At 38.3% G+C, this 26784-nt stretch overlaps 6 protein-coding genes, 1 long non-coding RNA gene and 1 other non-coding gene across 17 annotated transcripts; 4 read left to right on the top strand and 4 right to left on the bottom strand.

Moving 5' to 3' along the window:
• Positions 1 to 6: 6 nt before the first annotated feature.
• LOC111799559 (uncharacterized) lies at positions 7 to 10093 on the bottom strand. 6 transcript variants are annotated; one of them, XM_087126577.1, is made up of 10 exons: positions 9851 to 10091; positions 4601 to 4695; positions 3941 to 4005; positions 3575 to 3618; positions 2640 to 2717; positions 2222 to 2375; positions 1904 to 2065; positions 898 to 957; positions 695 to 814; positions 7 to 392 (listed from the first exon to the last, which is right to left on the bottom strand). In XM_087126577.1, exons 1-9 carry the CDS (start codon positions 9994 to 9996, stop codon positions 704 to 706), a joined length of 915 nt encoding a protein of 304 aa, XP_086982703.1. In that variant the 5' UTR covers positions 9997 to 10091; the 3' UTR covers positions 7 to 392; positions 695 to 703. The 6 variants fall into 6 exon arrangements, 5 of the variants coding, with proteins under 5 accessions (XP_086982703.1, XP_023538689.2, XP_023538688.2 ...); XM_023682921.2 differs by having other exon boundaries at positions 687 to 814; XM_023682920.2 differs by having other exon boundaries at positions 700 to 814; positions 9851 to 10089.
• LOC147791358 (small nucleolar RNA Z247) lies at positions 8822 to 8961 on the bottom strand. The gene has a single exon (XR_015422333.1). It is a non-coding gene; the product is annotated as a small nucleolar RNA Z247 (small nucleolar RNA).
• Positions 10094 to 10522: 429 nt separating the features above from the next.
• Positions 10523 to 12851, top strand: LOC111801183 (Ribosomal L18p/L5e family protein). 2 transcript variants are annotated; one of them, XM_023685183.2, is made up of 2 exons: positions 10523 to 10661; positions 11780 to 12851. In XM_023685183.2, the coding sequence occupies exon 2, from the start codon at positions 11844 to 11846 to the stop codon at positions 12849 to 12851; it is 1008 nt and encodes a 335-aa protein (XP_023540951.2). In that variant the 5' UTR covers positions 10523 to 10661; positions 11780 to 11843. The 2 variants fall into 2 exon arrangements, with proteins under 2 accessions (XP_023540951.2, XP_023540952.2); XM_023685184.2 differs by having other exon boundaries at positions 10524 to 10661; positions 11811 to 12851.
• Positions 12852 to 13427: 576 nt separating this feature from the next.
• LOC111801184 (prefoldin subunit 2) lies at positions 13428 to 14111 on the top strand. The gene has a single exon (XM_023685186.2). It carries the CDS (start codon positions 13428 to 13430, stop codon positions 13872 to 13874), a length of 447 nt encoding a protein of 148 aa, XP_023540954.2. The 3' UTR covers positions 13875 to 14111.
• A 1397-nt stretch (positions 14112 to 15508) lies between these two features.
• LOC111800903 (transcription repressor OFP16) lies at positions 15509 to 16603 on the bottom strand. The gene has a single exon (XM_023684813.2). It carries the CDS (start codon positions 16601 to 16603, stop codon positions 16034 to 16036), a length of 570 nt encoding a protein of 189 aa, XP_023540581.2. The 3' UTR covers positions 15509 to 16033.
• A 693-nt stretch (positions 16604 to 17296) lies between these two features.
• LOC111799816 (late embryogenesis abundant protein D-34) lies at positions 17297 to 19969 on the bottom strand. The gene is made up of 3 exons (XM_023683294.2): positions 18165 to 19969; positions 17736 to 18017; positions 17297 to 17641 (listed from the first exon to the last, which is right to left on the bottom strand). Exons 1-3 carry the CDS (start codon positions 18519 to 18521, stop codon positions 17471 to 17473), a joined length of 810 nt encoding a protein of 269 aa, XP_023539062.2. The 5' UTR covers positions 18522 to 19969; the 3' UTR covers positions 17297 to 17470.
• Positions 19520 to 20536, top strand: LOC147791359 (uncharacterized). Its single transcript, XR_015422090.1, has 2 exons — positions 19520 to 19675; positions 20169 to 20536. It is a non-coding gene; the product is annotated as an uncharacterized LOC147791359 (long non-coding RNA).
• An 875-nt stretch (positions 20537 to 21411) lies between these two features.
• On the top strand, positions 21412 to 26730 carry LOC111800047 (uncharacterized). Of its 4 annotated transcripts, none has more exons than XM_087126128.1 (7): positions 21412 to 21595; positions 21727 to 21849; positions 22646 to 23039; positions 23624 to 24186; positions 24292 to 24358; positions 24599 to 25218; positions 25386 to 25678. In XM_087126128.1, the coding sequence occupies exons 3-6, from the start codon at positions 22646 to 22648 to the stop codon at positions 25027 to 25029; spliced, it is 1455 nt and encodes a 484-aa protein (XP_086982254.1). In that variant the 5' UTR covers positions 21412 to 21595; positions 21727 to 21849; the 3' UTR covers positions 25030 to 25218; positions 25386 to 25678. The 4 variants fall into 4 exon arrangements, with proteins under 4 accessions (XP_086982254.1, XP_086982256.1, XP_086982255.1 ...); XM_087126130.1 differs by having other exon boundaries at positions 22732 to 23039; XM_087126129.1 differs by having other exon boundaries at positions 21727 to 21834.
• Positions 26731 to 26784: the final 54 nt, after the last annotated feature.

Consider the following 26784-nt stretch of genomic DNA (forward strand, 5'->3'; position numbering starts at 1 on the left):
TAAGACTTCATACTCTAATATCATGATCAATAATTCTAATAAACTTATTGTTGTCAGATGCAACGTTGTTTCGTTTTAGATCCCAACTCATCAAAATTTGACACAATAACCAGCAGCCAAAGCAAAGAACGATACACCTGACTGGAGCATTATTGAGTCTCACAAGGTATTGGAAGAAAAAAAGGACTCTTACTTCAAGTTTCTGTCATCTTGAGTCATTTTTCAAAGAATTGGCTAACATAAGCCTTATACAGCTCCTTTTGCTTAACAATTTTCGGGTTTGGAATTATTTTTGATGGCATGAAGGCCTGCTCTCTGACACCATGAAGCGAAGGATAATGTTTAAGAAACTACTCTGCTTTAAGTCTGATCATCTAACAAAATGCCTAAACCTGCAAACAATAAAACATAAAATTTTGAGTAACACTTCTTTTTGGTAATGTCTTGTTCAACCGCAGAGAGGCAAAAAAAAAAAAAAAGATTGTAATGAACTTCGCGTTATAACATCTCATGAACGTAGATTACTGTGAGGGGGAGGATGGGGAAAAGAAAACTAAATGGGACGGACCATAAAAGATAAATATGACACATGAACAGAGGCTGTATGCCTTCTGTGTGTTTATTTCTATCTGCTTATTGATATTTGAACAAAATAAAATGTGTATAAAACTTTTAAAAGGCATTACCCAGAAACCTTACGGAATTATAAAGCAGAAGCTGATGGCGGAGCAACCACACCAAGCAACCAAGCTTCCAAAATGTTTTCGCAGTCTACCTCTGCACGAGACAGGGCAGTAAGAGGAGTGACAGTAATCTGAAATCGAATTATGAGTCACTAATTAGTGTCGGCGTATCATATAATTATGAGCTTTATTTTCTAAAGTAAATGATACACACATAGCCTTCTCGTAGATATTTGTAATCTGTATCTTCATCATCAACAGGTGGACTTATTACCTACAAAGATAATAGCTTGAAGTTAACATTTACAAATACAAGGTTCCAAGTGATGCTAAGCTAGCAATGATTAAACAATCGTCAAATTATCCAAAATAAAATAATTCCAGCTGATAATACAAATTGGGTGTGACCTGATTGTTAAATGTTACAAAGAATCAGCAATCTGGAACCAAACAATCCCATTGTTCTACAGATTTTTGTTAGTGGGTTACACACTGTTCCATTTAACAATGAAATCAACTGAAGGGTACAGAAAAAGACAAACTCTTGCATACATTCAAGGAAATCGGTGCAAAATCTTAAGGTGAAGATATCAAAGAATTCTTTAAATTTCTCCCTCGAGGACAAGGGTGTTGTTGAGGAAGGCCTATGGTGAATATCACAATCATGTTTTATTTTCATTGTTCGTCTCTATGCATGTCTATGAAGGCTTTCTCATAACCCACATTACTAGATGTACAGGGCTATAATATGAATAGACTGGTCCCGTCTTCTATTAACAAGCTAAGAATCATTACTCTCACAGCCATGGGTGCTGCTGAATTCAAACTAAGCAAGCAGTACAGTAAAACTCTCCCATGGATCCAGATAAGCAACCATAGCATAAGTTTCAAATAGCATTTCTAAACTAAAGTTGATAACTGAGCCCGATAGATGTGAGGAGTTGAGGTGAAAGGGGAAGTTTCCATAGATTTGCTACATTTTCTTGTAGCTCTAGCTTAACAGATGCATCAAAAGTCGCCTCATTTGATCAGATGAAAGAGTCCCATATGTATTTACAGGAAAAGAAAATGAGATACTCAACCTATTAATTTTAAAAAATAATCATAAAAATAAAATAAAATCATTGAAAATGGAAGGATATAATAGCTCTAAACTAGAAGATATCAATGTTGATGTTTTTTTTCTTTTTTTAAATTATAGAATGGTGGGGGGAACCTACCTGCCTCGTAAACAGCTCGGATTCATTCGACGTATTACATTCCACTGATGATGCTGGCTCCATAGTCATTGTTGACAACATTTTACCTCCTGGAGAGTCAGAAGTAACCCTTCTCCAACCCAGTTTGTACATGCATCGACCTTGCTTGGTTAATTTATATCCCTAAATGATACACACAAAAAATATATTATATATCCATTACTGCTAACCACCCACTTCATAACACGGAAGTAAAATAAGCAATCAACGTAATATTTTCTACAGCGTAACTCAAAACGAGATGGCAAGATGTTCACTAGGAGTTATAATATTTATTACCCTATGATTAGCAATATCTGTTGGAAAATCGATATTCAAGAAACAATTTTGAGGAAAGGTTTGAGCCTTGACGTCAGCTAACATTGCACTTATTATGGGCAAGCAAGCCTCAGCAGCAAGTGTGTAGTCATTTATATTGCTCCTACCTCCAACCCTGAAGTTCCATGACAAGAAAAGTCAAATGAGTAAAGACTAATAATACCTAAAATAATGAGATATACGCAGATTAATAATTCAGATGATGGACAAAATTTTCAACCGAGATGACAGCATCCACTGCTCTACAATTTGAAACCTTTCTTGTTTTTTCAAAAAAATGGTACATATCTTTTTTGATAGGAAAATGGAGCCTATCTCAACAGATATTAACAGTGAAATGACCAAGTCTAGCAGCAATGCAGGGAGTTTTTATACGTACCAGTCATAAGATAAAGAAACTGAAGGAATGCCATTAAAAAAGGCTTCTCGAGCACCAGCTACTGTTCCGGAATATACACTGCAGTTTCAATGAATGACTGCTTCAATAAAGTTACAAAATCCTTTTCAACCACAAATAGAGAACTCTCTATGTTGACCTAGTAATTGTGACTGGTACCTAATTATATTACAAAAAAAAAAAAAAAAAAAAAAAAAAAAAAAAAAAAAAAAATACAAGGGGAAAAAATTGTACCTAAGAAGCACGAATATAGATGCAACATTTTTTTTAAAAAAATCTAGGACATGGTGAAGGCAAGGGCACGTTTATTAAAATATAATTTATTTTTATATCAGATGGAAATTCAAAATCAATGTTTATGCATTTATAAGCTTAAAAAATGAATTTGATGTATTTTCATCCTATATTATTAGGTGTCTATTTAGTATTCAAGTGTTTGATACGTGTCAAATAAATGTTAGACAAATATATTGACTTTCTATGGTTGGTGTCTAACATATATCCATTGTGCTAACAAGTATTGTGTCCAACAATTGTTGAAGTGTCCAAGTGCCCGACACGTGTCGAATAAAGACACACAAACCAAACTAAAGTGTCACTACTTCTTAGAATTGTACTAATTTTTTTTGTCAAAAAGCTTTAGGGAATATTATTTCCCGGTGTTTCCATGTGCTTGTAGCAAAAAGGATACTTTCTTCACTATTTTATTCAAGAGCACATTTAACTTGTTAGATAAACAATTATTGGAGCTTTAGTGGCTTCCACGTGATTTGATACTTTAAGTGCAAACTTTTCTTGCCAACACTACGTGCATGTACATATCATGCTGAGTACATATTTGATACTTAAATATCACTGATAGCCGAACTGTCAAAGTAGATTTACATAAGGGAAAGTATGTCAAGATTTGTACTAACACGTGATAACCACAGTTGCTACCCATGTTTATGCCACTGACTACCTGCAATTAAAGTAGAATACATAAATAAGCAGGAAGAGCTAAACATATTACAACTTGTATGCACCAACTTCATAAATCATTAGTGATAACATTGCGAGAAGCATTACCATCCAACATTAAGTTGTTGTTTGACAAAATAATCCACATTTGCAATTACAGACACACGTCTAGGTTGAGAAACAACATTTCTTGAGTCAATATAAACGCTAACTTCTTGTCAGGTTATCCACATGTTAAGTAAATTAAAGCGAGTAAGGCACAAAAAGCTAGATAAGAAAATATACTGCAGTCAAACCATGAAGTAAAAGGGAAAAAAAGCTACCAGATCTGGTTTTGACGGAAAGAGAGTTCCAGATATTCCCAAAGAAGTACAATCAGCAGGAGTTCCTGCAGAAGCACGAAACCTTAAAACCTTATTAAGTCACTGAAAGCAATATTGAACATCAGCTAGAATGAAGTTCAAATCATTTATAATTGGTTTTAATGAAAATGAGAACACTCCAACATTACATCTCAAGAAGGGAGGCAATGCATTGCAGATCATTTTAGTCCATTTCATTAAATCCCAAAGCTTGAAGTCAAATCCATCAAGTAAAAGTGACCATGAGAAATAACTATTGAATGATATGTAATTTGAGATTGGAATAAAGCAGATATCTCAATAAATGTCAACAGTCCTTTTATATTACTAAGGCCCCATTTGAACGTAATTATCGAAACATTCCAACCCTTCATTACTCTATCACACTGCTACAGCTTCGTAGGATTGCTATGAGCTCTAACATTGTCAGGCTTATTTGTAGGACATAAGAAAGTAGAAAATTCAACGAACTAACCATAGGGGACTTGGGGTTATAGGCCTATTGAAGATTTACATTTTCTAAACCTCCAACGAACTAAACATTTATAGGTAAGGTGTACAATTTCAAAGTCAAACGAAAAGGAAGCTACATATTTCAAATTAGAGAACAAAAGAACACACCAGAAACAGCATAAGAAGTGGTTCCTTCGATATCCACTCTCTTAGCAGAAATAGGATGACGCCAAGTAATAGACTGGCTAACAGCTGACTTTTCCCTGTATAATGCAGAAACAACCCCACAATATCAAATATGTATCTCATATATATTATTAAACAAAACAAACGGAAACTATTTGTTTTAGCTAATATCTTACGAACAATAACCCAATCATAACATATTGATTAAAAAAATAAGAACACTGCCGATAAGACAGTTCCTAATATCTCAATTCACGCAATACAAGGCCATCAAATTCTAAAGGAAAGAAGTTAGCAAAGGCACGTGCAAAATGAACAAACAGGAACATCAAGTGCACTGAAAACCAGACAAAAATTACCACCAAACACAAACAGACGAACGAACAAAATTTCACCTGTTAGATTGAATGGCACGATGACCTATATGGGTCACGACCTCATGTATTTATAGATGCGTATAATGAAGATTACATTCCAAATCTATGATTTGGTAACAAACCATAAAATCATAGATTTGGTAACAAACCCTTCAAATCATAAACTAGTAAATCTTAGACTATTTTAGTATATACAGTTATGATCTATTTTAGGTTTAACACCCCCCCTCAATCTGGACGATGTACTACTAAGTTCAGATTGCGCCTAAAATAGCTAAAAGAAGGAGCTGGCAGTGGCTTTGTCATGATATCGGCGAGCTGATCCTTGGAAGATATGAGTCGAACATCAAGCTGACGAGTCGATACTCGTTCACGAACGAAGTGATAATCAACCTCAACATGCTTCGTCCGTCGATGAAAGATTGGATTGGCGGATAGGTAGGTGGCACCAATGTTGTCACACCATAGGCTAGGCGCTCGCGCTTGCGAGATCCCGAGCTCACGCAAGAGAACTTGGATCCAAATTAATTCGGCAGTGGCATCAGCAACCGCCTTATATTCGGCTTCCGTACTAGAACGAGAAACTGTCGATTGTTTCCTCGAACTCCAAGAGATAAGATTGCCACCAAAGAAGATCACATAGCCTCCAGTGCTTCGACGATCATCAGGATTCCCAGCCCAATCAGCATCTGAAAAGGCACTCAACAAATCAGTGCTGGACTTTGTAAGACACAAACCCATATCAATAGTGTCATGTAGATAACGGAGAATTCGTTTGACTGCCGCCCAATGTATAGAAGTCGGAGAGGACATGAACTGACACACTCTGTTGACACAGAAGGATATATCAGGACGTGTCAGAGACAAATATTGGAGAGCACCAACGACACTTCGATAGCGAGTAGTATCCTCAGGTGAGAGCTTTTCACCACCATTCAATAACAACTTCTCACTGGGAAGCATAGGTGTGGGCACACCTTTGGAGGTGAGCATATTGGTTCTGGCTAATAAATCTCGAATGTATTTATGTTGTGTCAGAATAAGTCCACTAGAAGTATGGCGGACCTCAATCCCAAGAAAATAACTCAAAATACCAAGATCCTTGACGGCAAAATCATCCTGAAGCTGTGTAAGAAGTTTCTCAGTAGCCGTAGAAGATGAGCTGATGATAATAATATCATCAACGTAGATGAGAATATACATCTGAATGCCCGTTTTGTTAAAAATAAAAAGAGAGACATCAGCCTTTGAAGGTGTAAAATCCAGCTGTAATAGTTTGGAGCTAAGGCGAGAAAACCAGGCACGCGGAGCTTGTTTAAGGCCATAAAGCGACTTATCCAGCTTGCAGAGATAACCAGGGTGTTGAGAATCCACAAATCCAGGGGGCTGCTTCATATAAACATCTTCATTAAGAAGGCCATGAAGAAAAGCATTTTGAATATCAATCTGCCGAATAGCCCAACCACGAGAAATAGCAAGAGATAATAAGAGCCGAATGGTAGTGGGCTTAACAACTGGACTAAAGGTATCATCATAATCGACGCCATACTGCTGTTTAAAACCTTTAGCAACCAGGCGTGCTTTGTAGCGATCAATAGAGCCATCTGGCTTTTGTTTGAGTTTGAAAACCCATTTGCAATCAATAACGTTAAGACCAGCACGAGGAGGAACTAAGTGCCATGTCTTATTTTTTTGAAGTGCCTGAAATTCATCATTCATTGCCTGACGCCAGAGGGGATGCTCCATAGCAGTAATATGTGAAGTAGGTTCAGAGGCAGAAGACCGAGCTACAAGATATGTTACTGTTCCATCTGTACGCACCTTGGGTTTCTTGATATTGTGCTTCAATCGAGTACCATACGGATGAGTAGTAGGTGCAGAATCCACATTTGAGGGGACGGCCGTATCAGCCGTTGCGAGGGGAGCAACCGATGCTACAGCAGTTGGTTGACCAACGGCCGAGGATTCGACCGGGCATTGCGCAATATCATCTGCTGGCGGAGAAGCCGATGCCTCAATCATTGGCGGAACAACCAACGCCGATTCGAATGGCAGCGACGCGGAGGATTGTTGCGGCAATTCCGAAGCTGATGTAGACACCAAATTTTCTGCATCCAAAGAGTTAGTAGGCCCAGACATATGCATGTGATCATTCTCCAAATTAGTACTGCTATTACCCAAATGCAAGGTGCACAAATCAGGGGCATTATGCGTCGACTGCATGATTGGGGAAGAATTAGGTGAGGCTCTCTTGAATGGAAAAACATTTTCATCAAATATGACATCTCTAGACATATAGACACGACCAGAATCGGTGTCAAGACACTTATACCCTTTATGTGAAGAACTGTAGCCTAGAAAGACACATTCCTTTGATCGAAAAGAGAGCTTTTGTTTGTTATAAGGACGAAGATGAGGCCAACAAGCACACCCAAAAATTTTTAATAAGGAGTAATTTGGTGGGGTATGAAAAAGAAGCTCTAAGGGGCATTTTTTATCGATGACACGAGTAGGAAGACGATTGATGAGATATGTGGCTGTAAGAAACGCGTCGTCCCAAAATTTAATAGGTACATGAGCATGAGCTAGAAGGGCTAGGCCAGTTTCAACAATATGACGATGCTTGCGTTCAGCAGACCCATTTTGTTGATGTGTGTGAGGGCACGAAACACGATGACCAATTCCAAGGGAACGAAAAAATGTGTTGTGAATTTTCTGATATTCCCCACCCCAATCAGATTGAACCCACTTGATTTTAGTATCTAGGAGGCGCTCAACATGAGCTTGGAATTGCAAAAATATACGAGGAGCTTCTGTACGATCATGCATCAAATAGATCCACGAAAATTTACTGAAATCATCAATGAAACTAATATAATATTTAAAACCCCCAACAGATGGAGGTGCAGGGCCCCAAACATCCGAAAAAATAAGTTCCAAAGGTGACGAAGACCTATGGGAAAAACTAGTATATGGTAATCGATGACTCTTTGCTAACTGACACGCATTACAAACTGACAAAGATGACTCACTAGCACACGAAATATTATTTAGACGCAAAATGGATTTTATTACTTGAGATGAAGGATGTCCAAGACGAGCATGCCATTGGGCGTGAGTAGTAGATCTGCTCACCAAGGCGTGCTTGAGATTATCGACATCGGATGGCTTAATAGGATAAAGACCAGATTCACACCTCCCATTTAGGAGACTTTTCCTCGACTGTCGATCCTTTATAGAAAAATGCCAAGGATGGAATTCAAAAAATACGTCATTATCACGAGAAAATTTATGAACAGAAAGAAGATGTTTGGAAATTTCAGGCACATGCAAAATATTACGCAACGCAAGAGGACGAGTAGCAGTATTAATTAGAGAATGACCAGTATGCAAAACACGCAAACCTGCTCCATTGCCGACTTGAACTTGTTCACCTCCATGATAACGTTCACGCACAGCGAGACGATCCAGGTCACTGGTGATATGGTCCGTAGCGCCTGTGTCGCTGTACCAATTTGGGTCAATCTTGTAAGAGGAAGTAGCCGCCAGTGCCGTAGGAGGAGCAGAAGAAGGTTCATCTTGATAGGACTCATCCATCCTATGCCAGCAGCGGATAGCAGTATGCCCCACTTTGCCGCAGATCTGGCAGGAAGGACGAGCAGAAGGGCCACGACGATCACCAGCAGGACGAGAGGGTGCATAACCTTGAGAACGACCACGACCGCGATCCCTACGCCCACGATTCTTCTGCTGACCACCACGACTAGCATAATTGGCAGAAGATCCAAGATTTAACTGAAGTTCAGCCTGGTGTTGTAGTTGGCGAGCTTCATACGTCATTAGATGTGCAAACACATCATCAAGGGTGAGGGCTTCACTCTTGGTAGTCATTGAGGTGACGAAGGGATCATAGTCAGGGCCAAGACCAGCGAGAAGATACGCGATCACATCATCATCCTGCAAGGCAGAGCCGGCGGCGGCCAGCTCGGTGGCTAGCCCTTTGATCTTGCAAAAATAATTTGCAGCAGATTGATCTCGTTTCTTGGACGTGGCAAGCTCAACACGAATCTGAGTAGTGCGAGCACGAGTTGACGATGAAAACATCCGCTGCAGGGTATCCCACGCCTCCTTGGACGTAGTAGCGGCAACCACATCATGAAGAATCTCCTCAGACATGGAGGAGAGAAGGCCGCTAAGGACTTGTTGATCCTGATCATACCACTGATTATAGGCCGGATTAGAGACCAGCTCAGCACCAGCAGCAGTTGAGGAAGGGATCAGCTTGGCAGGTGCAACATTGGTGCCATCGAGGTAGCCCATAAGCTTCGTACTCCGTAGGTAGGGGAGGAGCTGGGCACGCCATATGATGAAGTTGTTTTTGGTTAGACGAATTGTGACAACATGGTGTAGAGGGATTGGATATTGTTTAAGGCCAAAAGTCGCCATGGTAGTTGAGACGGTGTTGGAGATGGTGGATGGAGAGGAGGAAGAAGACATGGCGAGGAGTTTAAAAAATAAACCTTGGCTCTGATACCATGTTAGATTGAATGGCACGATGACCTATATGGGTCACGACCTCATGTATTTATAGATGCGTATAATGAAGATTACATTCCAAATCTATGATTTGGTAACAAACCATAAAATCATAGATTTGGTAACAAACCCTTCAAATCATAAACTAGTAAATCTTAGACTATTTTAGTATATACAGTTATGATCTATTTTAGGTTTAACATCACCAACTAAAACACACGAGCTTGTACACAGATTATGATCATGAGCTTCAAACAACAACACTTGCAAATTGGAAAAAGAAAAGAAAGCGAGAGGACAAAAAGGAGAAGAGGCGTACGAATCAGGCGCGCAGACTTGAACGTTGTACAGCTTAGTGGAGACGAGGACACGAACCAAAGCGCGAATACCGGGCGCATCGATTCCATCGTCGTTGGTGATCATGATCGTCGGTCTACTGTCTGAATCGACGATGGTAGCTTCCATTTTTTTTGCTCACAGAGATGGACCCCGCCACAGGAACGTAGAAGAAGAAAAGTTATGGCATCCAACGCAGGGGAATGGTCTATAAAGGCAAACTGTTTGGAATAAAATTTGGGTGGCAAATGACCATTCAGAAAGCGCCGCCGACGCCAATATTACAATTATACCCTTTTCCCCCTCTTTTTTGGTGTAAAATCTTTTGGGATTTACATAATTTTTATTATTTCTAGAAAAATAAAAAATAATTTGATCAATTTAGGAGAATGACGTAATAAATAGTAGTGCTTTGTAGAATAAAAAATTTATTGAAATATGTTTATATTTAAATTAATAAAAATAAGCCTTTCAACCTTAAAAAAAACAAAAAAAAACTTAAATATTCTTATGTTAGTTTTAAATTAAAATGATTAGTATTTTATTTTATTTTAAATATTCTTTTTTTACTATAATTATTTTAATAAAATAATTATCTAGTAAAAAACTATGGGATTTTTTTTAATAATAATTGAACATCTTAGGTCAAGTCCCAAACTGCCCTCGCGAAGTGACCCAATTTCCTCACTTTCACCTTCCGCTGTTCGCAGTCTCGCAGCAGCTTGCGCGCGTCGCCCCTCCGAATCGCTCACCACTTGGCTTCACTCCGAGCACCGGTTAACGGCGTTGATCAAGTACTATTCCCTTCCATACACTATTTTTTAAGTTTGCGATCGAATGCTTTTAATTTCTTTGCGGATCATGCACCTGTTTTGCTTGCGGCTTCGACTGAGATTAGGTTTTGGTATCTGTTTTATTTTGTGATTGGACTTATACCGGGGGTTCGTCTTTAAGTTGGTTGTTAAATATTCTTTAGCAGAAATTTGGAGTAGTTGCTTTTGTTTTGAAATTTGGCCTTCCTCGTGCTGACTGCTGTGTTTTTGTATATTGGCGCCAAAACCTTTTGGCTCAGCTCACAGCTGTTTGAGCAACTGTATTTTCTTTATGATATTTCTCTGAAATTAGAGTCTCAGGTGCTTGTTTGTTGTATTATGAACTATAGTAGATGGTGGTTTCAGATTTTATTCCAACATATCGAGCTAGAACTCAATTCACTAATCAACGGTTCTGGCTTCATATTGTATTGCGCTTTTAAACTGTGGTTGAACCTAGAGTACTCTTCTTTTACTTTCCTTTCCGTTGTTAGTATTGTTTTTGTCCTTATTCAATGAAATTACGAGGTTTTGTTGGTAAATGACTAGTAATTGGGGGATGGGTTGTGGTGATATCAGACTATGGTTTAGCTGTTTTTTTAAAAATGAACTGTGAAGGTTATCTATAGGTTTAAGTTATCAAGGAAGTTGTCTTATTAAAAATTCAACTTCATGATTTTAATCCCATCTATGCCAAAAGTGGATTTCCGGCCTTCCTACATTGTGAGCAGGGGAGAAGGAAGTCTGTGCGGTCTGCAAAGCCAGATTCTTAGTTTGATTTGAGGGATATCTGTACTGGCCATTTCTTATGCTTAATTGACTTTCACCACTGGGATTGGATTTCTGACCACCATGGATGAAATGTAAGGAGAGTTTTTTTGGATTGGTTTGCTTTTTTGGATTTAACCAATCCACCCAAATTGCAAATTAGATGCAATTTTAGGAATTAAGACATTTATGAGTTTCCCTCCTACGTCAAATTCAATTGAGCAAAGTTAATTGTGGAAGTTTACAACATCAATCATGCAGCCCATCTGTTTGATGCTTTGCTTCTACGAGTTAATTCATTCACTACGGGTTTTATTGTGTTTTTGTCCTAGGCATTTGATATTCATGTAAATTGGTGGTCAGGATCCTTGGTTGTTCAAAATTTAAAGTGGCTTCATGTTCTTAAGGAGAGGATTTTCTTTAATTAGCCCTCACTTTGTATTGAGGGCCTGCGGTTTTGGCTCAAAAGCATTAGCCAAGGGAATCCTTGGAAGCGAGAATGAAAGGGTAGCTCATTCAGATAGCATTGTAAATGGTTCATCCATGCCTCAGCCATCTCCACTGTTTCCTGAGGGTAAACCTCATTCGGTTGCTTATGATGTTGAACTTATAGACGATGATACTTGGGCAGTTTCATTTGGTTTAGCTCGAGCATGGGAAGGGAGAGAGAAGGGCTCATCTGGCTTTGATAATAGATACTTCTTAGAGGATGAAGATCATGATCCAATTGATTATTGTGATTCAGAGTTTGATGATATTGACAACATGAGAATCCGGGGAAATCTCTTCTATAAACTTGATCGAGGTTCCAAAGAGTTTGAAGAATATAGCTTTGATTTTCATCGGAAGAAAAAATCTATAAAGGAAAGGGAAGATACGCAGCAAAACAAAAGTAAAGTCAATGATAAACCCAATAATCATTTGGCAAGTGGCCATGTAAAGCTTCCTGGACATTTGAAGAACAAATATGTAATAATTGAAAGGGAGGAGAACAATGACTTTGAGAAGAAGCTTAGGACACCCACGTTTAATCAGCTTACTGCCCCTTACCATGAGCCATTTTGTCTTGATATATACATATCAAAAGCCTCTGTTCGAGCCTGCATCATTCACCGGGGCACCAGTAAGGTGGTTGCTGTGGCACATTCAATTTCTAAGGACATGAAATTTGACCTGACTTCAAGGAAGGATTCCTCTGCCTGTGCTGCTGTGGGGGCTGTTTTGGCCCAGAGAGCATTGGCTGATGATATCCACAATCTGGTATACACTCCAAGAAAAGGCGAGAGGATAGAAGGGAAGCTTCAAATCGTGCTTCAGTCTGTCATTGATAATGGGATTAATGTGGAAGTAAAGATTAAGCAGCAAAAGAGACCCAGAAAAGTTGGAAAGCCACCTTTAGCATAAGTCGGATGAAGAAAGATCATGAGGTTGCCCTTTTGACGTAAGACAACTTCCTTGATATACTGAGTAATATTGTTATAGATCCCCCCCTCTGTCATGATCTTATTTATACTTTCTGTGAGATTATTGATTTTGCTTTTCTATTGTCGAGATGTTTGAGTATATAAAGTTAAACAATTTCTTTTCTGAAATAAAACCCTTGTACAGTTTTCGATCTTGTTTAAAATCAAGGGTGCAACCATACACATGTACCCTCATCACCCTCTGTCTTGCGCTTTCTACATCTGTTAGGACGAATGTGATCTCATCCTCCAACAGAGAGCCATTCCTTGCAAATCATCTCAATGATCACACACATACAACCCCCGCTAGAATTTTTGGTATTGGGAGTTGCCATCCATCCTCCGTCAAAGAGCCATTCCTTGCAAAACCAATCCATGATCACACACATACATAACTCACGCTAGCATTTTTGGTGTTGGGAGTTGTGTTGGATATTTCATGCGTGGATGAATGTTAAAAGTAATTCCACTAGTTTCTTAAGTTGTTTACCAACTTTCTACCGCATTACAGATCAAAATGGCAAGCGCAAGTGAGAGTGAACGCAAGGAACCCGTAAATGAGCAAATGGTTGCAAACATGTACGGTGCTTTAAGGTCTGAACTCAATCAGATATATTCAAAAATCACAGAACTCGAAATGGAAGCGAGTGAGCACTCTCTTGTCATTTCTGCAATCGAACCACTTGATCCATCAAGAAGATGCTACAGAATGATTGGGGGAGTGCTGGTGGAAAGAACTATCAAGGAGGTTCTGCCCGCCGTTCAACGCAACAAAGAGGGAATCGAGGAGGTCATTTCCAGACTCAATGAGGCCTTGGAGAAGAAAAAGAAGGAGATTGCTGAATTGGAGGCCAAATACAAGATCAAAATTAGAAAGCCTGATGGCGAGGCTAAGGAGGAAGACAGTGGGCGGAAAGAAGGTTCCGCTCAAGGAGTCCTCGTAGGCCCTGCAGGTGAAAACTAAACCCAACCCCATCGTGAACTTTAATCATATTCTTGTAGTGCTAAACCTTATAGTTTCATCCAGATGGTTCACTGCTATAATGCATATTTGTGTGAAATTTTGTTTAAACTTTCAGTTCAATAGGAAGATTCAGAACCTTTTTGGTACATAGATGATTTTGAGGGAAAAGATTGAATGGGAACTAACTTTTTAGTGTTGTGATATTGAAAATTTTCTCAGTCTTAGATTACCTCTTCACCAATTCATTATTTTGATTGTGTTGCAATGAATTCTGTACTCAGAGCTTTCAGATTCAACCTTTCTACCTTGCTACATGAAACCACAAATTAGTCTCTTTGAATAGAACCCATTGGAATCTCTTAAATTTGCAGAGTTTACATCTCATGTATGGAAGCCTCCCTATCCTCTCTCAGCTATAGGAATCCCGAACTCCTTTTTCGACCAAAACTCGGTCCGATATCTGAAGAATAGACGTGAATATTTAATTCTCATTCATAATTGTTCATATTATCACCATTGCCAAATTGGCAAAGCTATCTCTATCTAGGGATGAATGAAGTTAAATCTTGAAGTATTGAGCCACCAAATTAGGCACTGATGATAAAATATACATACTTTACTCCAACACCATAGAGTAAAATATGGTAATTACATAAAACATACTCCAAACCAAACCCTAAATGTTTGATAGTAAATCAAATTAGTGGTCTTAAAACAAAAATATGCATAAAAATACTCAAAGAATGTCTGACTTTACAGATGCCCTCTTGAAATCTCTCTTAGGATCCTCTTCTCCTTGTCCCCTTTACTCCATAATGAAACAAAACTCCTTTCAAATCTCTCTCTCATGATATTGGATTTATCAAAGCTGCCATGCTACTTATATAGCCCCAAGTATATAATTTCTGGATGGATTTTGCCTCAATGACCCATTTCAATACCTTTCAATACTCAACAAACATTTCACCCCGGAACCTCGGAAAAGCCATCTTTTTCTCAACAATGTTTTTGTTATTTGATCCAATAGCATTCCGTTAGATAGGAACAGATTTGATAAATACTGATCACTTTCGGATGGAGTATTAGAACAGAAAAATCCATTAGATAATGAACTATTAGTTCTAAGCCATCTCTGGTGATGAATCAACAATCCGAAGTACTTTTCTTACATATTATTGATAAACCAGCGTTTATATATACATATAAGAGGATCTGTTTGGGAAGTAAGCAGCCCCTTTGACATCTCTTCGTATGCAAAGAATTCTCGATGCGAAAACACAGAGACAAAAGACTAATCTTTGAATAGGAAAAAGAGTGGATCGGCAGGATCTCAAATGAATTCTTATTCGAAAAAAGTCTTATTCGTTGGAAAATCTATCTTGTGTCTAGTAAATGTGCAAACGGGTTAGATCGAAAAAAAACATTAAACTTATAGGGATGAATGAGTTAAAAAAATAAATTCATATCAAAATCAAATAGGCAGAGTCAAGTATCAGGAAATTTAGAAGAAAAAAAAGTCGAACTCGAAATCATAGAAATGAGAATGAAAGCATTTCAATTTGAGTACTAACTAGAATTGAGATGCATCAAATTTTCACACTTTTTTTTATTTTTTATTTTTATTTTATCTTTACACTATCAATATTTAGTTGAATAAATATTTATTTCCTTGATTTAGTTTTTATATTACAACAATACCTGAATTATAAAAAGAAAAATAAAATTAGAAGCATTTATGTGATCACCAAACATAAGCTAATAGGACCACTCATTTCTTCTTCTGTCTATAAGGACATAAATCAACCCTTGTTGTCAGCAATTATGTTCCAAGAAAATAATAATAATAATAATAATAAAAAGAGGGAAAAAAATCCCTTTTTTTATTTTTTATTTTATTTTTAAAAAGTTCCTTCTTTTGCATATCCCACGCTTACCTTGTTCTGTTTTGTCTTCTAATTAGAACAAACATTCCAACTTCCACCAACTACTAAGCTTTCTCCTGCAGAAACAAGATCAATAAAAGCTAACCCATTTGATTATTATCAAATCATTGAATTTCATTGAATTTGATCGTTTTTTCTTATTCATTTCTTGTGTTCTTCACTTGAAATTGGTAAAACAAGAAGACGGTGGAAATTTGGATGTTTTTCTTGCATCAATTAGTTCTGCAAGTGGCAATTCCGCCGCCGCAGACGGTGGTCGGAGGGTGACTCCGGGGATGATTCCAGCAAGTTAATGAGGAGGTCGGAGAAAGCGGTTGTTATAAACTTGTGGGTATCAAGGGAGTTGATTTGGAGATAACAAATGAGAAGATTCAGTAGATACTCCCAGTCTCGCCGGACGTCCACCGGCTGATTTCTGGCTTCGATCATCTCCTGCATTGAACCTCGAAAATCCACAAATGGGTCCGTCGAAACCTTCCGGACCTTGACGGCGTGGTCGGGGGAGGAGTCGAAGATGGAGTTGGAGAAGCCGGGGGAGGAGAGGAAGAAGCGGTGGGAAGCAACAGCAGCAGAGAAGTCAGGGACAACGGCGTCGGCGTCGGAGTCGGAGTCCGAGGTGGATTCATCGGAGAAGCAACAGTCGTCAGCTGCCGTGGAGGTGGAGTTTTCAAGAGAAAGGGGTTTTTTGTTCGGCGTGTGCGGTGGCGATGACGGGTTCAAGGCGGCCGGAAAGCGGCGGAGCTTAGAAAACCAGAGGTGGAAACTTTTTTTCTTTAAAGTGGACATCTTTTTCAGAGGAGAGAAAATGGTGAAAGTGGGAATTTGAAGAGTAATTTAGGAGAGAGAGAGAGAGAGAGAGAGAGAGAGTGGGGGATTTTATGGAAGGAAGTGTTGTGCCTATAAAATGAAGTCAACTAAAGTAAGCAAATTAAAGTTACAAAATATATATTCTTTTTATTACACATTAAGTTTTGTGAGCCTAAGGGAATATGCAAAAATGGAAATGAATGTGACATGAAATATACATTTTTTTGGGATAATCTACATTTTCACCCTCTTTAAAGTTTTTAAGTTGGATTACTTATTAATATTAGGTCGATAGATTTCAAATCCTTGCATTTTTTGGAAGATGACGTGAACCAAAACCTCCGTTATTATATCTCGAGACTTAAAATGACTTAAAATGAAATAAAGTTGTTTAAGATAATAGTCGAAGTTCACCACTCGCTAAGCTTATCCTCAAAGTTTCTCTAGAACTGTCTCGATTTTATTTTCCTTCATCTTGCTATAATGAAACAAAATAGTTGATAAATGGAAGGTAGTTGAGGTTACTAACAAGTAAACTATATATTAAAATTAATTAAGTAGTTTGTTCATAAAAAATTTAATTTAATTTTTTTTTTTTTGGGCACGCCTAAATTCAATTGAACAAAAATTATTCATATAATATAAAAGACCAAACCCATGAACAGTCCTTAATTTTCTCAACAAAAAAAAAAAAAAAAAAAAAAAAAAAAAAAAAAAAAAAAAAAAAAACTGACTCACAGCAAATGACAGATTCTAAAACGAAACAGCTGATTGTTTTTTTTTTTTTTTTTTACTTCAAATACAGCAACCAAAAAGGAAGAATAAGAACTTAAAAAGTCACTATTTTCATACATTTGCGCCGCCGTCCTCATTCAGCCTCGCGGCGGCGGTGATGGAGGCCGCCACCCCACCTGGGTGAGTGATCAAGTTTGGATTGTTCCTCAGCTCCGCGCTCACCACCCCCTCCGCATCCTGCCGGCTCACTGGCTTGTCCGTCGCCAGTTTTCCTCTTGCACCCTGTTAGTCCCAATAATTAAAAAGTCATTCAATATCACTACCCCAAGCAGAGAAGTATTGTTCTTTAATTTTATGAAGTTTATGAGCTTGATACCATTAGGACATAGCTGAGCTTGATCTTGTCCTCGTCTCGAATCATCCCGGCGTTGAAACTCGCCGCCGATTGAGCCGTGGCTGTGAGTCCACCGGGAGATATGGCATTGCTGCCGGTTGCTCTGCCCTCTGCGGCTTGAATTGCTGCAGCGTCACTCTGTTCCACCGGCTTGTTTCCGGCAGTTTGACCCGCCGCTTCTAGTGCTTCTCCGATCGTTATTACATTCTGCTCCGTCGTCTCTGTCTCAATCGCCGTCGTGGTGTCCAAATACTGGCCGACGACCTTCAAAAATCAAGCACCCACCAACAAATGAATTACTTTTTTGAACGTAATAATAAGTTTTAATCTAAAAATGAAGGAACCCAACTGGTAATTTTAACAAAAGGTAAAGAAAGAGATGAATTGATCTGAGACATTCAAGATGGGAACCTGTCCGGCGACGCTTTCGGTTACGACACGGGCTCCGGGAATATCGGTCTCGCTAATGTTGATGCCTTCGTTTTTAGCAGCATAGCTAACATCACGGTTACCAAGAAGACCGACACGGACGTTATAAGCAGCGGCGGCTCGCATGATATCGGCCGGACCAGCCGGCGGCACTTGCCCCAATACCCTGGTTTCAGCACTGCCCATCATGCGAGCATCCTGTGGTGCGATGGGGTTCGCAGCCAGGTCGCCGGAGACGTTGAAAACGTCACCGTATTTGATGGTTTCCTGCCCCTCGTCAACGTCGTTCCGGCGAGGCTGCCTCTGTTCTTCACCCCTACGTGGCTGTTCCCGACTCATGATCTCAACACTATGGGTGGTTTCTTTCAGGAGTGGCAGCTGGATTTTGTTGTGCGCTGTTTGAAGGGATTGATGTGGGGAAGCAGTTGTGGTGGGTTGGCCTTGTTGGGACAAGTGTTGAATGCAGAGGGAAGGATGGCAATTTGATGATGTTATGTTCAGATGTTGAATGGTGAAAACTTCGAGAAATTATAATCCAACCACACTCTATTACATATCTTGTCAAACTGTTTAAAATGCATCTACTGAGAGTGGAGTTTCCACACTCTTATATGAAATGTTTGGTTCTCCCACCCCTTAGGAGCCAGCGTCTTTGTTGACACGCCGCTCGAATGACTCTGATACCATTTGTAACAGTCCAAACTCACCCCTAACCAATATTGTCTGCTTTAGCCCAGCCCAGGATATGTACTAAACCTTGCTTGCATGGACTATGAAAATCTGCCATCCCCATTTCAAATCTCCTGCTCTACTGCAAGCTGATAATGCACAAACCAAGCTTACAGAGCTCGGCGCCATGCCCACCATCGATGCCATCTCCTCGAGCAATGCCACAGCCTTGTCTGCGTATCCGCCCAACAACGTACTCCAAGACACCAAGTTTCTCACAGGCATTTTCTCTTCCGCTCTCCCATTCTGTCAAAAACCATCTCAGAGCATTCAACCTCCCCACATTTCCCATAAAAAGCTATCAACCCATTTGAAACAGATACATTCTGCGCACACCCACTTCTAATAATGAACCCATGCATGCACCCAGCCTAGTTTCTCTGAACACGCATTGAGAAAAGCACAGACATCATTGAATCTTCCTTCCCACCAACTCGAAGTAGCTCAATAAATGCAATGGTAGAGTCCTCATCCCGCCCATGGAGCACAGAATTGGATATATACGCATTCCACGTCTCGAGGTTTCGGTGAGGCATTTCAACGAACACCTTGTACGCATCCTCAATAACACCCAATTTCACGAACATGTCGACGGCACTCCACCCGACTAAGACATCGTTTATTGATCCCTCCTTAATCGTGTAGCTCTGTCATGGCCATGCGAAGGCCAGTGGAGGTGAAGTCATTGGGTCGAACAGAGCAGAAATAAAACGATTGTTTTGGACAGAGCCGGCGACGAGGACGGTTCAAATGACGACGGAGTGGTAAAAAAAGTCCCAAATGTTTCTCTCTTTCCATCCAAAGAGTTCTCCGCTTTTCTCTCCGCCCGATTCTGCCATTAATTTCTCAATTCAACCGCCCTCTCTCTCTCTCTCTCTCTCTCTCTCTGATAATTCAGTTAGAAGAGGAGAAAGAAAAATAAGATTTCTAGGGTTTGGAGGAAGGAGAAGACGAAGACAAAGCTCTGAGGTTAATCCATGGAGCCAAATAATGGATTAACCTCAATCAATCACGAGGCAGGATCAATCTCCAGCCTCGAAATGGCTATTTCGTCGGTGTTTTCTCGGTGGGACGGCCTTCAAATGGCCATTGATAACAAATGGGGCGGTGGCGATTCTCACCAGAAATCGCTGAATCTCGCCTCTGATGTCTTCTCTTGGTTCTCTCAATCCAAACGTTGTTACATTAAAATTACCTTCCGGAGTTTCTCGATCTTCTTCCATGGATCTAATTCCGCTATGCTTCCTTCCATTGCAGCTCCCCCGTACGTGGAAGATCTGGAAAATTTGCTCCATGAACACCTAACGAATTATTGGATTACGACATCGAAAATACACTGAGATTAAAGGAGGATGAAATTTCGAACAGGTAGCAGAGCAATTGATGATGTATACGAAGAAAACTTGCAGGGAAGTCGCTAGAAGAATGTAGGATCTATGTTCATCAGAGAAATTAAACAATCTGCCATTGGCCTGAAGCGAAATCTTCCGAGAATTATTGTCATCAATGTTCAAAACTGGAACTTCGTAAATGGATGATGATCCTTTCATCTCCCTGTTACGTAAATAGTTCGATGCTCTTAATTTGATTTCTCAAAATGAAAAGACTTATGAATTAAAATTATTAACGATTTTTTTTTAAATTAAAATTATTTCATTTCTTTCTGTTTGAGTTATTATTAGTAATTTTTTTTTTGTCCAAATTTATTCTCTTTGTCTACAAACATGAATTTTGAAGAGATAGTATAATGTAGGTTAAATTATAATATAAATATACATAATTATTAGGGCTAATTATACGAAGTTTAAATATTTAATTTTTTTTTTTTCGATTTACTCAGATATTTATTTAAAAATTTCATTGTAGTCTCTTAGTAGATGGTATTGAGGTCGTGCTTCGTCAACGTTGGACTCGGTTCGAAAGAGAGAGAATTGAGGCATAAAATAAAATAAGAAGTGAGAGATCAACTAGCTCTTAAATTTTTTACGAAATCCTCGAGATTGTAGTTGGATTTCTCAAGTTATTTGGATTGTTGGCTTTGAATACTCTCGACCCTCGTTGGAGCAATTAAGGTTCGTGGGTCAACTACACGTGCTAAAGATTAGTTTTATTAGTTAAAAATAACATATGAGTACGTTGAATTCAAATAATTGGACTTTTGATTTAGAGTACAAATCTATTCACTAGTTGAGTAATGCTCAAATTGATTTTTGTATGTTGCAAATCGATGATACACGTCTGGTTTAATAACTGTGATGAAAGTCGAGGTCTCGATTAATATTTTTATTTATTTGTTTGATATAGAGATGTTTACGAGACAAGATGTGGAGATAAGTTTGCAACCATCGAGGTATGGATTGGAGAAAAATATTTTATTTTTATGTTATTTTTATTTTGATTAAATAAAAAAATGGACATTAGTTGGGCCTAATGTCGTATTGGGCCGTCAGGTCCATTACTTTCATGGTCCATCAAAGTCATGGAAAGGCGTCAAGCAATTCGCCCCTCTTTCTCTCTCACGCCGCCGTTCGGCCGTATGAACTTTTCGCTCAAGTTCTTAACTTCCTATGCGTCCTGCTGTGTTCTTCTACATTTTCTTATTCCCGCGAAAATTATTCTCTGCTTGATCCCTCCGCTTTCTCCATTCTTTCTCAACAATGTTATACTGTTAAGTTATGATTACGGTACTTTCATTCTCTTCATCGTTCTTTGATTCATTTACCGCTTGAGGCTGTTCTGTATTGCTTAGTTCTTTTTTTTTTTTTTTTTTTTTTTTTTTTTTTTTTTTTTTTTTTGTTTCCTTCGTGTTTTGCAGATGAAGGAATGATTACTGGACAAAGCAAATCCTAAAGTTCTTTGGATGTGCGATTGGATTCTTCAAGCCGAGCTTTATGATCTGGACGATCTTCGTTGACTAGCTTCGGTGTGAGTGAATGAGGTTTGAAAATCCTTTTCTCTTTCCTGCAGAGTTAGAGGCAGAAAATTATTTAGGGCCGATTTCATAGTTTATTGATTCTCATCTCTGTGTTTGTTGTTCCTGATTTCGAAGAAAGAAAAACATGAACGTGCTTGGTAATTGTTATTATTAATTTCCTTATTTCTAGAAAATTTCTCTCAAAATTTAAATTAGATTTTTTTTTTTTTTTTAAAAGACAAGTAACTTTTAAAATGTAAAACTTCCAAAATTATTATGTTATATTTTATTTTTAGTATTTATTATGGAAGTTATAAGTAAAAGTGACAGAAGGGTGCTTTTATACATGGTTTTTAGAAAGAAGTAACATAGAAAGAACTGCATCTTTTTGTTTCCAGCATTTGCATACAAAATTGAGATTTTCTAAAAAGAAAAACGAGGAATAAGAGTTACCGGAAGTATACCTTTTGAAGAATTTGAAATGGAAGCTTAGTGGTAATTCACATGTACTCATTCCTCTCGAGGTCGGAGTTGCTAAAAAAAAAAAAAAAAAGGGAGAAACAAGCAAATTTTTATCAACTTTACTTAAGTTTTATGCCTAAGAAAGTCTTCCCTTTTATCTGGTGTCATATTCCTAGGCTTCATATTTTCATGTACCTTTTGTTCTTTCCGTCCATCCCTCTTAATACTTTTTGTTTGTTCTGGAACTTGATCATAAGAGTTGAGAGTTATCTGTATGGTTTTGCTTTATGAGTTGCCAGTATCTGATGATGAATGTTAATAAGAATTGTCTGTGCTTATGTTCCTCGATCATTGTTAGATGTCTGGGGATCAAGTGGAGCCTGAAGTTCTTGAGAATATAAATTGCATCACACCTAAGTTAAATAAAAGTGATCTGATCCTTAGGCCAGTTTCTGAAGATGAAGGAGGGGAGGGTTTGCCATATGCTCCTGAAAATTGGCCCAATCCCGGTGATAACTGGAGATGGAGGGTGGGGAAGAGAGTTGCTATAACTGGCCATTTTCTGGATAGGTACCTTTATCCTCCTCGCTGTCTTGTTGTTCCTGAGAACACATCTCATAGAGGGCAGCTTCTTGCAAGCAAGCTTTCAGTTGAAAGATATATCCAGTCTGTGAACCCTAATGTAAACGTTGATGCATTTTTTGCCTCATTCTGTTGGAAGATACCAGCAAAAAAGTCGGCCTCAGCGCAAGGTTAGCTCAAGAAATTTTGCTGTTGTAGTTCCATAAACTTCATTATAAATCTCTGTTCTAGCATTCTCGGCTTGCCTCTTGTATCTGAAATGCAAGATTGATGGTTTTGTTAATTGAAATTGAATGCGCATTAAAGCTGATATATTCCTGACGTAGAAATAATTGTCTTAAATGAAAAGGATTCTCATGATCATGTAATGCATTGAATTTACGTTGCATTAGGTTCGTCTTTCTTGTGACAGGTAGTCTCTATTACTTTCTTTTTATAACCTCATAGTAAATTCTTTCGGTTAGATCATTGCACCTAGTATTTAAGTTCAGGTAGTCTCAGAAACTATGGCCATTCCCTTTCTTACTTATTAGAATTTAGATCTTATTCGCCGGTTGGTTCTTTTTTGTCGGGATAATGGCTAACAAGCTTGACAGCTTAGGACTCTCTCCATATTATTTCTATATCATTAATTATTATGTTTGCAGAGTGTGAGTATGTGTCTGTTGCTGTACAACTGTGTCCTTGAGTTCATAATAACTGTTGTATTTTTTTTTTGTAAAGATCCTGATTGTAAAGTGTCATCTTATTTTAGGTGTGCGAGGAAGACAAGATCCATGCCCTCTTCCCTCAAAAGAGACGAAAGAATGCACAGCATCTGATTCCCAGATTGTGGGTTGCAAGGCTGGAAATATAAACTGTAATAGTTTATCTCTTGTAGAAAACTCATCTTTATTAAAATCCATGTCCTGTGATATTTGCTGCAGCGAATCTCGGTTTTGCCGTGATTGCTGCTGTATACTTTGTTCCAAGATTATAGACATGACCAGGAAAAGTTATAGCTATATTAAATGTGAAGCAAAGGTAGGTGATGGGGATATTTGTGGACATCATGCTCATATAAAATGTGGTCTCAAATCATATATGGCTGGGACAGTTAGGGGGAGCATTGGATTGGATGCTGAGTATTATTGTCGACGTTGTGATGCTAGAACAGATTTGGTATCACATGTTGAAACATTTTTGCAGTTATGTCTATCAACCGATTGTTGTGATGACATTGAGGAGTTCTTAGGCATTGGTTTCCGCATTTTGCGTGGTTCACACAAAATGAGAGCAAAGGAATTGTTGAGACATATTGAATTGAACATTGCAAAGGTATAACTAGAAAGTTCTACAACTACTAAATAATTTTACAATTTCTTAGGCTTATGCTACTCTGAGAACTTAACAATGCTATTCGACTTTGAATGCTTGCGTCAGCTTAAAACTGGGACTTGCTTGGAACATATATGGAAGATGGATGAAGACATCTCAGCGAATTGCACTGGTAATTTTTCATCAAATCAAATAGCATGGTTAAGTTCCTTCTGCAGTATAAGCCTGAGAAATTGTAAAACTAGTTACTAGTGTATCATTACTTCTGCAGCAAACTCTTCTTAAGAACATCGTCTCTAAATGTGGTTAGTGATATAATGTGCCAAAGATCTAGTATGTGCACCAACCATTTACACAATCAATCTTTGATACTCTTGCCTGTTAAGAGGACGATTTTGTATTTTATACGCAGATGCAAATGGTAGCGCGAATTCTACAGAAAGTTCTCATGGCACTTCAGACTCCTTTATAAGCTCAGAATGGACTATGTCCACCCCTTTTGATCATTGGACTGAATCCCTAAAACTGGAAGACGAGATTGAACAGGTTCTGCAGGCACTGAAGAGATCACAAGAGTTTGAGTACAGTTTGGCAGAAGAAAAGCTTCTGTTACATAAAAATTATCTACATAATCTATTTCTGCAACTCGGCAAGGAACAAACTGAACTCAGACATCGAACGTCATCAACTAGACAAAAGGCCTTTCAGAATAATGTAACAAATAGAGTGGATCAAATAAAACGAGAAGTAAAGAAACTGAAGAGAATGGAAAAGGTTGCTGATGGATTTGGACGAACTCCTAAAGATATCCTGAGGGAGGACTTTGGTTTTGAATTTGATTAGACAGACATGGGCACCATTGGCCATTATGATTCATTTAGCCTTTATATAGTCAGGCTTTATCAGGTGTTTACTGTGTGTATCATATGGCTTCACACGAAGCGAGGTACAATATCGAAAAGGTGTCAACTTCTCAACAAGCTGGATTCTGCAATCAAAATACCGAAACTATGGAGTTATGGAGTTTTCACGGTAGGCCTTCAAATCAAAATTTCAATGCCATGTCTTTTTAGATTTTCTACTGACCAAACAGTTATCTGTGCATATAATTATTATCTTTGTTACTTTTGTATTTGAATAGATGAACAAATGAGATCAATTATGTTTTGAATTCTTGAGAACATTTGACCTCTTCTCAGATAAACTTCCTCGCCTCCACTGGTTGCTCGATGGATTGCTTGTCATTGGCTTCTAACTCAGTAAGGATCCTGTCTGTTTGGTTCAGGCTTCTTATCGCTGCTTGCAGAAGAGGTACTTTCTTTTGACTACAATGCTTAGAATTACAACTTTGAAATGCCCAAAATAAAGAGAGAATAAAACATAACCCCATTTATTACGTAGAAAGGAGGCTTCCATCGCCATTTTGTTTATCAGGAATTGAGAATGAACATGATTTTTGCAGCTATGGGTGACTATTCTGTTCTTTTCTTCATCATTTGGCTTCTCCTTCCCTTTCGAATGTATTTTTGTGATGCAATCAAAGTAAATTTTATTACAAAAAAATTGATAAATAACCTTTTTTTAAAAATAAACATTGATTATAAAAAGTTGTCTTAAAAAAACTTAAATCTTTTTTTATTCCAAAAGGATTATTTCTCTAAGCCAATGCTCAATAGCCACAATAAAATGATGAAAGCTGAAAGTAATGCCGTACTCACATGGTCGGCTACAATGATAAGTCTTTTATGCTTTTGTTTGTTTGTCATATATTTTGAGGCTCCCACACAATGCTCTCATTTTATTCCTTAATTTTAATTTTAATTTTAATGGTGACTCATTCATGCTAGTCATCATAGAGCGCAGTGGAAGACTCTACAACTCAAGTTGTAGAGTTTTGTAGACTCGATATTATAATGATCTTTGTAGAGTTTTGTAGACTCGATATTATAATGATCTATAAATTCGTATTTGCAGCGCTTCAATTTTCTACCCATCCTTGTGCAATACAACACAGGAGTACATATGCTTCTCCAACATCAAATATTTATACTTCGATCGATAACCATCTCGTGTTCAAGCGACACCAAACATGAGCCACATGAACATTAAAAAGACAAAGATATCAAGGAGCATTGCATGCAGGCAGTCGTTTCCCAAATGAACAGATGAACAATCAAAGGGGGAAAATGGCAGATATGAACAGGCTTAATAAAAGAAGGTTTTATGTAAATCTTTGCGCCACATTATGGTTGTAAATTTCAAAACCAAAAAGTAAGGAGCATATGAACACATATAGGACCCATAAATGGACAAGAAAGAAGCAATACTTTCCAAGCCAAGAGAATTATTACAAGTGCTTCAGAACATGGCTAAACCACTAAGAAAATGTGTTGGCAAATCAAAGCAAAGGGAGAGCATGAAAACAACATCTTCTGTGTAGAACTATCCAGTTGAGCTATCAAATGAAACCCATATTTCAAACATGGGGTACTCAACTCGAGCTGGGGTTGCGTTTTTGCAAGTTCTTGTAATGGATTCATTTGATTTGGGTTTTCTTTCTAAATATCATTTAATGGGGTCAAGAACTGATTCAGCAAT

The sequence above is a fragment of the Cucurbita pepo genome, chromosome 8, assembly GCF_057944985.1.
Source record: "Cucurbita pepo subsp. pepo isolate OVF chromosome 8, ASM5794498v1, whole genome shotgun sequence".
NCBI classification, from domain to species: Eukaryota; Viridiplantae; Streptophyta; class Magnoliopsida; order Cucurbitales; family Cucurbitaceae; genus Cucurbita; species Cucurbita pepo.

Coding starts and splice junctions, on each gene's coding strand:
- LOC111799559 (XM_087126577.1), bottom strand. CDS start 9,996: ATGGAAGCTACCATCGTCGATTCAGACAGTAGACCGACGATCATGATC. Junction 4,696..9,850: donor CAAGTCTGCGCGCCTGATTC/GTACGCCTCTTC, acceptor TGCATTATACAG/GGAAAAGTCAGCTGTTAGCC. Junction 815..897: donor AATATCTACGAGAAGGCTAT/GTGTGTATCATT, acceptor ATTCGATTTCAG/ATTACTGTCACTCCTCTTAC.
- LOC111801184 (XM_023685186.2), top strand. CDS start 13,428: ATGGCAAGCGCAAGTGAGAGTGAACGCAAGGAACCCGTAAATGAGCAA.
- LOC111800047 (XM_087126128.1), top strand. CDS start 22,646: ATGTCTGGGGATCAAGTGGAGCCTGAAGTTCTTGAGAATATAAATTGC. Junction 23,040..23,623: donor AAAGTCGGCCTCAGCGCAAG/GTTAGCTCAAGA, acceptor ATCTTATTTTAG/GTGTGCGAGGAAGACAAGAT. Junction 24,187..24,291: donor TTGAATTGAACATTGCAAAG/GTATAACTAGAA, acceptor TGCTTGCGTCAG/CTTAAAACTGGGACTTGCTT.
- LOC111799816 (XM_023683294.2), bottom strand. CDS start 18,521: ATGAGTCGGGAACAGCCACGTAGGGGTGAAGAACAGAGGCAGCCTCGC. Junction 18,018..18,164: donor CCGAAAGCGTCGCCGGACAG/GTTCCCATCTTG, acceptor TGATTTTTGAAG/GTCGTCGGCCAGTATTTGGA. Junction 17,642..17,735: donor AGCTCAGCTATGTCCTAATG/GTATCAAGCTCA, acceptor TGGGACTAACAG/GGTGCAAGAGGAAAACTGGC.
- LOC111801183 (XM_023685183.2), top strand. CDS start 11,844: ATGTTCTTAAGGAGAGGATTTTCTTTAATTAGCCCTCACTTTGTATTG.
- LOC111800903 (XM_023684813.2), bottom strand. CDS start 16,603: ATGTCCACTTTAAAGAAAAAAAGTTTCCACCTCTGGTTTTCTAAGCTC.